The sequence below is a fragment of the Dipodomys merriami genome, unplaced genomic scaffold (genome assembly GCF_024711535.1).
Source record: "Dipodomys merriami isolate MVZ:Mamm:240054 unplaced genomic scaffold, mDipMer1.0.p SCAF_5, whole genome shotgun sequence".
In the NCBI taxonomy this organism is placed as follows: domain Eukaryota; kingdom Metazoa; phylum Chordata; class Mammalia; order Rodentia; family Heteromyidae; genus Dipodomys; species Dipodomys merriami.
In genome coordinates this window covers 42622906-42635658 of record NW_027206068.1, presented here as the reverse complement: position 1 = coordinate 42635658, position 12753 = coordinate 42622906, and the positions used below count along the sequence as shown (strand labels likewise).

The following is a 12753-nucleotide window of genomic DNA, read 5'->3' as shown; positions in this document are numbered from 1 at the left end:
AGGAATATTTCTGCCATAGAAATGGACAAACCTCTTTCTCATTAATTTCATGGACTTTCTACCTCCTCTAAGATGTTTGTCTTCTAATTTTTTATTGTTTCAGGTATAGAGTTAAGAGAAGGGAGTTTCTAGAAAAATTGTAAATATCGTTTTGAGCATTTTTAAAATCCAAATTTTACTTATTTCCACATGAAAAGAAGTAGAAAACTTGAGTAGATGATATTAGGAATGATAGTTTTAAATGATGCTACCTGTTTGATAGTCAAATAGGTTTTTAGCAAGCAGACTTGTTAGTTTGCTTCATTTTAGTAATGGAGAAACTTCCCTAAAAGGAGAATTTATGCCTGAGCAGATGTGGTAAGAGCCACATACTTTCCCTAGGGGGATTTTAGGCTGTTCAATTTATTTTCCTGAATTATTTTTCTAAAACAGGTTTTGGGGAGCAGAGATTTTGCTTGAGGCAATATAGCTTTGTACTGTAGTTAGTACGGTAGCTTGTTAGCTTCTTGTTTACTTGTGTTTTTTTGCAGTTTGGATTGTGTTGTCCACAAAAGTGCACTGTCTCTTCTTAGTTGCTTTGTTGTTATTGTTGTGTCATCAGTAAATCTCCAAAATGTCTTAAGAGCCAAAGAAAGAGGGACTACGCTAGCATTTGATATAATTATGAGTGATTGTCATGCTTCTGCCTCTGTTTTTAACACTAAGTGCAGGTCTTTCTCTTAGAGAGGGAGCTAAGGGGCACTTTTATTTTTTATTCCCTTTAATTCATTTACATGCAAAATGATGTTTCCTAGTTTCTAAATTATTCTGTTTTGTCTGCACATGCATGGATTCAGTTTGTGCTCTGGGTATTTTCATGAGTGAGTACACTTGAGCTTTTCTCTTCTCGCACCCTGGTTATCCAGTACTATAAAGACTCAACTACATCTGTGCATGATTATTAAGAAATGGAAACAGGCTTTTTCTAAGCACCAGCATCTGTGCTGGTGTCACAGTTTGCCATATGAAGGTAATTGAGGTACTGAGTTTGTCCCTTGGATAGCAAGTCATTTTATTTGTAGTTACCTATGTAAACTTTTATAAGGGGAGGGTAGAATTTGAAGCTTGTCTGATGTGGTTGGCTGTTTTCTTTTAAATTCTTATCAAAAATTTAAGAAGTGAACTGGCTGCTGGTGTTGTATTCCTGGGCTTGAGTGCTAGCTGGGATAATAGGGCAGTTAGAAGTGGACAATAACACTACCTTTTGGATTAGACCCAAACCATTAAGTTTGATGCCCCTTCCGGTTTTCTCATTTTCTCTGCCCTTGCAATCTACCTGGTATTTCTTTTTTTTCTTTTAAAGACAGGATTAAAAGGTACAGTCATATATCCCGCAGTTAACCTCATTCTGTTTGTTTATTGTGGGAGGGATTTTTCAGGCCATACTTTTTGAGAAATAGAAAACAGATTCAAGAAGGGAGGACTAATTTGGTTTTTTCTTTCTTTCTTTTATTTTTTTAAGCAAATGCAGAGAAAAAATACATGCAATTATTTAAATTACATTTAAAAGAAAATTTCTCCTTGCCGTAATTTCTTGTACACAAAATCTAATGGTGTTCAAACCTTGCCAAAGTCATACTCGTTCATATTCACTCTTCCGTGTTGCAGGTAAATGGTATCCCTGAAGAAAGAAAATTGACTGAAGCAATGAATTTATAAGCAAGCAACACAGCAGTCATGTCCTACTTCCTTCCTCTTCCAATAATGCATGAGCTTTCTGGCATACAGTATGCATGTTGACAGTATTAAGTACATACCAAATAATACAACGTAACTTTCATTTTACTAATGTATTTCTTTTGTACTTATAGCATTTTTTGACAATTTGTAAGACACTGATGACTTTATATTTGTTACAATAAAAAGTGATCTTTAAAATAAATATTAATGAAGCCTAATGCCTGGTAAAATTTACTTCAGACAAGCACTTGTTTCTTATTTGGTAGAAATCTTTTAGTTGCTACGAAAAGGTTCATATGTTCATCTTCATTCGACAAGATTTTATTAAGCACTTCCTATGAGCAATAAAGTATTTAAGCTTCTATGCTCCAAGTGATATATCTATTTAAATAATACTCTAAGTCTTGTGCACCATACTGCCTCTGGTTTTATATTAGGCTTCCCGCGATGTTTCAGACTACATTTAGTGTTCACACAGGACAGCCCAGGTTGTATACTGAACTGACTCCAAAATCAGATATTTGGTCTTTAAACCAAGCCAGAAACTATTAACTCTGAAAGAGAATAGTTATTAATAGTGATATGAATTAGCTCTACAGGATCCAATTGCTAAAGTTAATGTTCAGGGATTAAGAGAGTTTCCTCTGTTGGTCTGTTGCTTGCATCTTGGGCATTATTGGATCCAAGTGCCCATCAGATCAGTTGGCATGGCAGCTAAATGAATAGAAACAAAAACACAGTTGATAACAAACTTTGGATCAGGAGTCAGGAAATTCTCTCCTTTTTTTCTGGTAAGTAACTATGATGGGTACTGGAAAATACAGTCTGAGTTTGCTCTGGTTTTTGTGCTGACCACACCGAGGAATTTAATGGAAATGACATCATTGACTAGCATCAAGGAAATCAAGGAAAATTAGTTAGTCTCAATCCCCCTGAACAAGCGATTTTGCCTTTTACTTAACATTTTGACTGGAAGAAAGAATCCAAATAAATTTCCCTCTATTGGTGCTTCAACCTTAATCCTTGTTTCATTGGTTTAATTCTGTGTTGTTGGTTTTTTGTTTTGTTTTGTTTGTTTGTTTGTTTTTTAAAGTGGGATTCTGCCATAGGCTGAGAATTTCTATTCCAGCCATTCAATCTTATGGAAAATTCTGGGTTTTCAACAGAACTTCCAAATACCTTTTTGAAAGTTGACTACAGTCAGCCTTTGACCTAACAAACTATTGTGTTTTTGTGCATTTCCAGGATTTCGTAAACTTGAGTACAGACTCCAGATATTCCTTATGAGAAGTAGACAAGTTAAGACATGAATTTTCAGATTCAGAATAGAGGTCTCACTGATTCTCTGCTTGGGTCATTGGGTAAATGTAGTCTTTGAAGCCACGGGAATTGATGAGAAAACTGATACCCAGTAAGTTATCTGCACATTCCTTGGTTGTTGCTCAGCCAAAACATGCTATAATTGTTTCTCCAGTAGGATAGGGTACGTGCAGTTGGATACGTTTCAGAATCTTTTGATCAGGGATGGTATTTTATTAACATTTCACAAAATTAAAATATAATATTGCTTATTTTTATAGAAAATCCATTACATTTTTAAAGACTGTATATGAGCTACATCATTTCTATGATCAGATCATTCCTTCACATTCACTGAATTGGGTACAGTGCATCTTTGTTTTTTATGTACTTTTTGTTTAATTTTTAGGTGCTTAGATGTCCTCATTACTTTAATTTGAGGGTACAGGAATGTTCTTAAAACAAGTTTAAAAGGGTTAAGATGATGAGGAATGATTAAAACAAAGTTGTCTAGCTGAATAATAGACCCATGTTTTTTTTTAAACATCTCAAAATATTTTTCTTGAATTGAGTTTTAGAGCCATTACAGTCATTCACTGATCAAATATTTAGGACCTTCTGTGTTCTTCTAGGTATTGAATTATACAGTGTTAAATGAAACAGGTATGGTGCAAGACTTTTTTTTTTTTAAGAAAAGGTCTAGTATAATGTCTGGCCTTAGTTGGTGCTAAATAAATATTTGCCAACAGAATTAACCTCTTGTCTAATTTAAAGGTTATGAAGGTTAAAAACTGTTGTAGTAAAGAATGAAGAATGTGAGCTACTTAAATTGCAGGGAAAGAATCACTCTATCTGAAGAGAAAACATTTAAGATAAGATTTGAAGGATGAGCACGCACCAGGCATGCTTAAGTCTTGTCAGGGCAAACAGTGTGAGCACATACCCAAAGCTATGTAAGGGAAGTAGATGGTGGTAGTCTGTCCAATCAATATCAACCCCCTCCTCTTTGAGCAACCATTCCCTGCCATAGTTACCTAATAATACTTAAAACTTCCTTTTATGATTGTTCAAACAAGAATTTTGTGGATTGTGGAAGGGAAGGGGGTTACCAATATGGAAGAAGAAACACTAAAATGATCTATATTATTGGACTGTATTTGGAAATATCAGTTCGAACCCATATTTGTGTTGTTGTTTAGCAAACTGATGGATGTGTGTGGACATTCATTGGTATATTTGCTAGTACTTACCTATAAATTATAATACATTATTTTTCAAATCTTATGAATCAGGTGATCACATATTTGGCCAGACTGTACCCATTCTAGCTGGCTTCTGAGTTCTTTTAATAAATGTCCATTCTTGGAGCATTTTCTTTTCTAAAGTAGATGTCAGGCTCATCTAATATTTTCTCTACCTCAGCCTTGAAATTAGCCTTTTCCCTAAGTTTTGGTTTCATAGGACCAAGATTGGGCACAAGGCATTAAGGGGTATTTTGTTTCTAACTGTTTCTAATGGATAAAACTAGGAAATATATGGATATATAAATAACTACACACATGTTTTACTATTGTAGTAACATTATACATGTGCAAAATAGGTTAGTCATGTACACTCAAAATATCACTCATTAATTTCCCATAGTATACCAACAACAGGTATGTGTTGTATCACGGCTATGGAGGCTGGAAGTCTTAAATAAAGAAGTCAGCGGGGGTTAATTGGAGATGAATCTCACAGCCTTGGGCTGAGAAGGTGGCTCAGTGGTAGAGCAGTTGCCTTGCATGACTGAGGCCCTGGGTTCGATTCCTCAGCACCACATAAGCAAAAAGAAAAATCCCGGAAGTGGCACTGTGGCTCAAGTGGTAGAGTGCTAACCTTGAGCTGAAGAGCTGAGGGACAGCGCCCAGGCCCAGAGTTCAGGCCCCACGACTGGACCCCCCCCCAAAAAAAATAAAAATAATTTTAAAAAAGAGTCTCACAGCCTTTCCAGATTAGGCTGGCTTCAAACCAGGAGCCTCAGATCTCAGGTTCCTCAGATCTCAGATTACAGGTATGAGCAACCATCACTTGTCTAGAAGGCAGTTTTAAAAGAGGTAGAGAAGATGAGACTTGTATTTAAAATTGAATAGCACAATAAAGTCAGCATTGCAATGAATAAAGAACAGATATCAAGTTGGGGGAAAAAAAGTCAGCAGGACTGTGTTTCTTCTTGAAGTCTAGGGGACAGTCCTTCCTTGCCTTTTTCTGGATTGTGGTGATTCATAGTAACCCTTGACTTTTGTTGCCTTGCATCTAGGGCAATTCACTCTTTGTCTGACACCACATTACATCTTTCCTCTTGTACATCTCTTGTACATTTTCACCTCTTCTTATCATGACTAAGAGCATACCCTAGTCCAATATGACTTCATCTTAGTTAATTGTATTAACAACAATCCTGTTTCCAAATAAGTTGACATTTTAGGTACATTTACCATTAAGACTTCACATATATTTTTTCACATTTAAATTATTGCTGAATATTTTGTGATGGTTAATATTCTTGATTACAAATTTCATTAGATTGAGATACCGAGGAGAATCGAAAACATAAAACTAGGTGGATCTATGATGGTGTTTCCAGAGATGTTAGGCCAAAAGAGCTCTTAACTAGTGATTAAATTCATTGATGGATTCAACATTTCAGCAGACTGTTGGAAGGGGGTGGAACTGAGTTAGGTAAGGTGTGATTGGAGGGATGGTTCCTTTTGGTGAATATGTGTTGGTTCTGGCTCCTTCCTGTTGTTCTTATTTCCCAGCTGCCATTAGGTGAACAACTTTGCTCTGTAACATCATCTGCATGATGTTCTGCCTCTCCAAAGCCCAGAAACAATGAAGCCAACCAACCATGGACTCAAGCCTCTAAAGCCATGATAACAATAAGTGGTTCCCTGTTCTAAATTGTTTCTCTATAGAATTTGTCACAGTGGCAAAAAAAAAAAAATCCCTTAGAACACAGCTTTCAAAAAGGTGATACTACTTTATATTCTAAATTATGTGAAGATAGGTTGTTAAGATGGCAAAAATGATATCATTCACTGAAAGTACTGGTTCCAGTCACTATTTCTTTGATTTCCACTTAGTGTGAGTAACTTCTCATAGCATTCTATACATCTTTTAAAATTATTGTTATTATTGTAAGAAGTGTTAAATTTACTGTCTTTACTATTCTAAAAGAGCCAGCCTAGTCATTATAATTACTGTTATATTTCAATAATGTTAAATAAATTCACATGGTTTTCTAGAACTTTTTCATTTTGAAAACTGAAGCTGGATTACTGAAACTCAGTAAGCATTAAATTGCCCCTCTTCACAACCTTGTTAACTACTTTTATATTTTACCATTTAAAAATCTTACGAGCAGAGTCTTTGTACTTTCAGGATTATTTCTTTTAGCATAATGTCTACAAGATTCATTCATGTTTTAGCATGCAGCAGAATTTCAGCCTGTATAAGACCTCATTGTATGCATTCTTCACATTTTCAATAACTTATTTGTCCATAGATATTTCGGATGCCTTTGCCTGGCCATTGCAATGAACCCAGAGGTTCATTAAAGCATTATTTGTGACTCTGCTTCTGTTTTCTGTCAACATATACTTTGGGTGAACAAAATTCAACTCATACCAAATACAAAAGGAAAAAATAACTTTATTGTGAAGAAACCTGGAAAACATTGTTCAAGATTCCATGGCTCATGAGACAAAGTGATACCATGTACTTCCTGAGAAGATGCACTGAAAGGACCACCATTTTTGTGGCTGTTCTGCCCCAAATGCCTATCTAAATCTAAGCAAGAAAATACCTGGTAGTATCAAATTTAAGGGCAGTCTATGAAACAGCCTGAATCTTCAAAGCTATAAAGCTGTGAAACTCCGAATTAAAGAACACTTAGACATAAGATGTGAATGTGTGACTCAGAACTGAATTCCAAATCAGGAAAAGTACTTTATTAGAACAAGTGGTAAAATTTGGGTAAGATCTGAAAATTAGATAAGAGGATTGTATAGACGATGAATTCTTGGGTTTAATCATTCAACTGAGATTGTATAATAAAATTGTTTACTTTTAAACAATATACCCAAAAAGGTTTGATGGCAAAGAGAAATCATGCTTGTGACTTATTCTCAGTTGTTTTAGAATAAATTTTCAAGATGGACGGATTTTTATAAATGCCAATGCTAGATCAGTACAATACTCAGATTTGTAAATCTGTATGGGGATGGTAGTACTATATGTAAAACTTCTGCAAGTGTTAAAGTATCTTAAGATGAAAAAAGTACAAATCCAATACAAATACAAAGAATAGGTGAAAATGCAAGAAATTAATACAGAGAGGGCAGAAGAACCATTGTTCTTGTTCTGTATGGTAAAGAAGAAAGGAAGAGAAATGTTTATCTTTCAGAAATATTTTGGATGTAGACTTGATAGAATTTACAAATGGAGTAGATATGAACAGAAAAGGAGAAATCAAGATGTCGCCCAGAATTATGACCTTAGTTCTTGGATATATGTATTTTGAAATTCATTTACTGAATTTGTGAAGTTTGAGGCAAGAACAGTTTTCAAGGATAAAATCAAGAGTTTAGTTTTGAGCATTTTTTTTCTAGTTACAAAGGCCAAGTCTTTCTAGGACAAAGAAAGGGTAGACGTGCCATCTCAGGAGTTTTCAACACCATATGCCAAATTTTTGTGTATATAAGTTTATGGTAATCCTCTGAAACAATTTTGTAGGCTACAACAGATAGTCACACATTAACTAGCCATGTATACTAATACTTAGTGATGTCCCTATCAGAACACAATGTCCAAAGGTTCTTCTGTAGATAAAGATAATGAAGTCCAGGGGTCTTGTGTCAGGTGAATGTATAACATGGGACTATCTTAGACAAACCTCAAGAGGAGCAAACACACTTCAAAAGTAAATAATTAGGAGCTAATTCTTCTCCATTGATCTCTCATTTCTGAAAATTATTGGAAAATTCAAACAAGTCAAACTTGATTCTTTTTTGTGTTCAGATATGCGAATGCTGAGCCCATCAGCTCTTAGTCAAAGTTAAATACAGTCATCCATGCAATTCCTGGTGATTCAAGAACAGTGCATGGAATATTGTTGATAAATGGTAACCATGATTTAAAATTTTGATTTAAAGAAATCAAATCCACACCATGCCCAATGACTACATTGCAGTGGCTCACAAGTCTGGAAGTGTTTCATGAAAATTCTAAGTAGTTAAAAAAAATTAAGAAACAGGGAACGTATCTCTGAAATAGCTTATGATATATACCATATTTATTGATTGTGTTGCTTGTCAAGTGCTACAAATATGATGTGCAACAATCTCCTAGAACTCAGCTTCAAATAATAACCATTTGAGCACTTTGTGGCTCAGCTATTTAGGCTGGCTTTACTTAAAAGTACCTTCTGGTTTTAGTTGCATTTCCTCATATGTCTTGAGGTTGGATGACTATTGTATTTGTTGGCTGATGTAGGATGGCTTCAGCTGAGATGGTAGGAAAACCTGATTTCTTCCAAATTTAACTGATTTTAGGTTTACTCAGTCATTCATCATGTATTGGATAAGCAAAAAAAATTCTTTTAAGTTTTTATTTGCTAATATCTCATGGGCCCAAGAAAGTAAACTGACTGAGCTTTAAATCTGAGTGCAGTGTAATGGATATAGGGTTACACAGTTACACACTGTGAATATGGGGATGTTATTAATGCAGCCATTAATGTAATCACAACTGTATACTGGCTTTAGTTATTCATTTCTTTTCACATACATAGGACACCAAACCTTCATCAACTTCCCCAAATTATCATGAATCACACCAGAGTTACACCAGCTTCAAATGGGTCTTTCTGTTGGGCTCCTCTTGATTTAGAGACATATACTAAGATGATGAATATATTCACCCCTTTCTCATAATGCAATATAGAACAGAGAAATAGGGACATTAATTTGCTAAAGTTATTTCTGTTTAGAAGTGAAGAAGGAGACATATAGGCAAACCATTACAAGAACTTCCCATCATTTCAAATAATCAGTTTTACTTTTAGCTTCCATCAATAGTAGAAATTAGAAATCAGTTCAAAGCAATTTATGTTTTTCTCCACCATATTCCTTAGAATTACAGCAATCTAAAACAAACAAATCTTCCAACTTGGAATTCTATGACTAGTAAAACTAACCTTCCAAACTTGGAAAGAATGGAGGACAAACCAAATACAAAAGCAGGGGGAGTTTATGATCATTATACCTTCTCATTAGACCACAAGAAATACTAGTGTCCATCAGGTTAAAATAAATTGACACAAAACAGTAACTTGAAGCCATATGAAAAAATAAACACCATCAGTAGCAGTAAATATGTAGGGAAATATAAAGACAGAACTGTTGTACCTTTGGTACTTTTTAATTCCTACATGGTTTAAAGGATGATTTGTAATCCATGCTATTGATTACTTATTATACAAACATTTAATTTGTAGTGTCAATAACATATCACAGCTATGTAGAAGGAAAACTTTGGAAACGAAGGTGTATGTGTGTGTGAGAGAGTGTGCAACACACATGATCCATTGGTGCTTGACCACTGGAAAAGGATGTGTTCTCAAAATAAAGTTTTTAAAGGGAGAGAAATGGAGCTCAGTGGCAGAGCACTTGCCTAGTATTCATGAAGCCTTGGGTTTAATATTCAGTACTAAAAAAAAAGATGTTTGACTCTTACTGTGCACCGTACTTTCTAAAAATTCAAAATGAATCACACCTGAACTTAAAAAATAAACTATAAGCTCTTAAAGAATTAAAAAAATTGTACTTCATCAAAATTAAAAATCTTTATGTATCAAAAGACACCATTAAGAGACTAAAAAGAAAACTCATGGAACTGGAGAAAATATTTGCAAATCATGTGTCTATACCTCATTAAAAGAACTCAACAACAAAACAACAACAACAACAAAAGTATGGAAAACCCAATGACCCAATGCAAGAATCGGTGCAGGGGCTTGATAGATTATTCTCGAAAGAAAGTACACAAAAAATGTGGGTTGCTTTTTTATGACTTTTAAATTATTAAAAAGAAATAGAGAAATCTTCTATATAAAATGATTCAAAATCCAGAAGGTCATGAAAGAAAAGCTTGATTATATATTTTAAAGTATCTCTTTTTTTTACAGAATAAAAACATAAGCATATTCTATGCAAATGGCTAACTTCACAAATATGTGCCACCCCCCTAATTCCTATGTTGAAATCCAACCCCAAATATGACCATGATCATATTAGGAGGGGAGATCTTTGGAAGGTAACTAGGTCATGAAGGCAGAGCCCTTATTAATGGGCTTAGTGGACATATAAAAAGAGACCCCAGAGAAACTCATTGCCCCTTCCACCATGTGAGAACACAGTGGGAAGACAGCTGTCTCTGAACCAGGAAACAAGACACCGAACAATGAATCTGCCAATGCTTTGATCTTGGTCTTCCCCAGTGTTTGGAAATATGAGAAATAAATTTGTGTGATTTGGGAAGCAACTAGTCTATATTTTGTTGTAGCTGCTCAAATGTACTACAACAGAGGGCAAGCAGAATGGGCCATTTGTTCACAGAGAGGAAACAATTGATAGTTCTTAAATATATGACAAAACACAAATCGATAGCACATGATGTCCGGGGGGGAAGCTGTTATGTTAGGGAGGTAACACTGATGCATAACTTTTGGAAGTACAAATTCCTAGGGTCTCAATGGAGAGTGTTTTAGCTGTGAATATTAATATGATATATGGTAACTTATCTTACACATGCACTTACATTAGTGGAACATGGTGTATAAATAAAGATACTCAGTGTGGTATTACTTTTAATATCATTTGGTTGGAATTGACATCATTAATAAGGGAATGGTGATGATGTAATACCCAGAATAAGGGTGATCTCATGTAGCAGCCATCCCACATACCACTTCAATATGATGGTGACCAAGAATGGGTGATGATCCACTGAGACAGAAAGATCCCAAAGAATATCTATAGGTTAAAAAAAAAGTGCAGAAATCTGGCACCGTTTGTGCTAGGAGAGGACAAAGAGTAAGAATGTTTTGTTTCTTTTAGTGTATAACAGACTTTTATAATACAAAAACCTAGTCTGTGAGGGCACGTGTACCTAGGGAGCAGCAGTCATGAGAACCAGGCAGATGAGGGACTGTGAAGTAAAAATAAAAGTCTTTCACTATTTGCCTTAATAGTTTTGTGTTTGAAACCATCTAAATATATACTTTGTTCAAAATATTTCAAAAAGAAATGTCAGGATCTTGCACTTGAAAGAAGAAAAAACCACAAGCGGGCAAGGGCTGGCGCCTGTAAGCATTCCTATTTCTGCTATCTTTGCATAGCTCTCTTAGTATTTTAAAGATGACCAGAATGTTGAGAGAGAGAGAAGGTTACCAATCCTCTGGTGTCTTCTTTCTGATCTCCCCATATAACTCCATTGGTATTTTCAAGGCTATTGCCAAATATGAAGCAAACACATTACTTCAGTTAGGAAAGGATGGTCTTGTCGCCATTTTGTTCCCTAATGTCTGTTCTTTGTCCATAGTCCTGCTCAGAAAATACTAGAACTGGTATGAGAGAAGCAAAAAATGGGAGGATCCAAGGAATAGAAAATAAATCACATTGCACAATTACAACATGTTAGAAAAGAGAAAAATGTGCTGGGGCATTCCACAAATGGCTTGTGCCTGTAATCCTAGCCACTCAGGAGGCTAAGATATGGAAGACTGTAGTTGGAAGCAAGCCTGCAGAAAAGTTTCCAAAACAAGCAGCAAAAGAGGAGGGCTGGAGGTGTGGTTCAAGTAGTAGAGCACTAGCCTTACAAGCATGAGGTCCTCCAATTAAACCCCAGTACTGCCAAAAAGAAAAGAAAAGAAAAGAGAGAAAATAAATCACAAAATTAAAGGATACTTTATTATTTTTTTTTATTTTGTTTTTTTGGGGGGTCCAGTCGTGGGGACTGAACTCTAGGCCTGGGCCCTGTCCCTTAGCTTTTCAGCTCAAGGCTAGCGCTCTACCACTTGAGCCACAGTGCCACTTCTGGCTTTTTTCTTTTTTCTTATGTGGTGCTGAGGAATTGAACCCAGGGCCTCAGGCATGCAAGGCAAGCGCTCTACCACTGAGCCACCTTCCCAGCCCTAAAGGATACTTTAAAAAGGAAGTAGTAAGGCTGAAAATTATAGCTATCAGAATAAACTTTAAAGTATAAATCTTTTCCAGCCAATAGTTGACATACAATTATTGTTTGGTTGACTTTCAGTGCAAATCTAAGCATTACATGCTAGGGGGTTCAAGGTTAGGAGAAAAATTTTACTCTATTAATATTTTTTTCTAATTTTTATCTATTAAAACCCCTACCAGAAAAGCCATCATGCTGTCTGTCACATGATGATGAGCTAAGGGGATAGTTAACGCCCCCAACACACACATACACACACACACACACACACACACACACACACACACACACACACACACACACACAGAATTTGTTCCTAATAGCAGAGAGATAGGTCATTGAAGATCAGAGCTCTTCTCCATATGTCATAAACTCAATAATTTTATGCCATAAAATGTTTAGGGAAGGTGTAACTACAAGCCCACTGTAGCACATTAAAAAGGAAGAAAACTGAATGAA

General features: G+C 35.5%; 1 protein-coding gene across 8 annotated transcripts in view; it reads left to right on the top strand.

Moving 5' to 3' along the window:
- Positions 1–1937, top strand: part of Sgce (sarcoglycan epsilon) — a 74744-nt gene extending 72807 nt beyond the window's left edge. For all 8 annotated transcript variants that reach the window (XM_069996518.1, XM_069996516.1, XM_069996517.1 and 5 more), the window contains one exon: positions 1648–1937. In XM_069996518.1, coding sequence (XP_069852619.1) covers positions 1648–1664 — 17 coding nt within the window. In that variant the 3' untranslated portion in view covers positions 1665–1937. The remainder of the gene's footprint in view (positions 1–1647) is intronic.
- The last annotated feature ends 10816 nt before the right edge of the window (positions 1938–12753 follow it).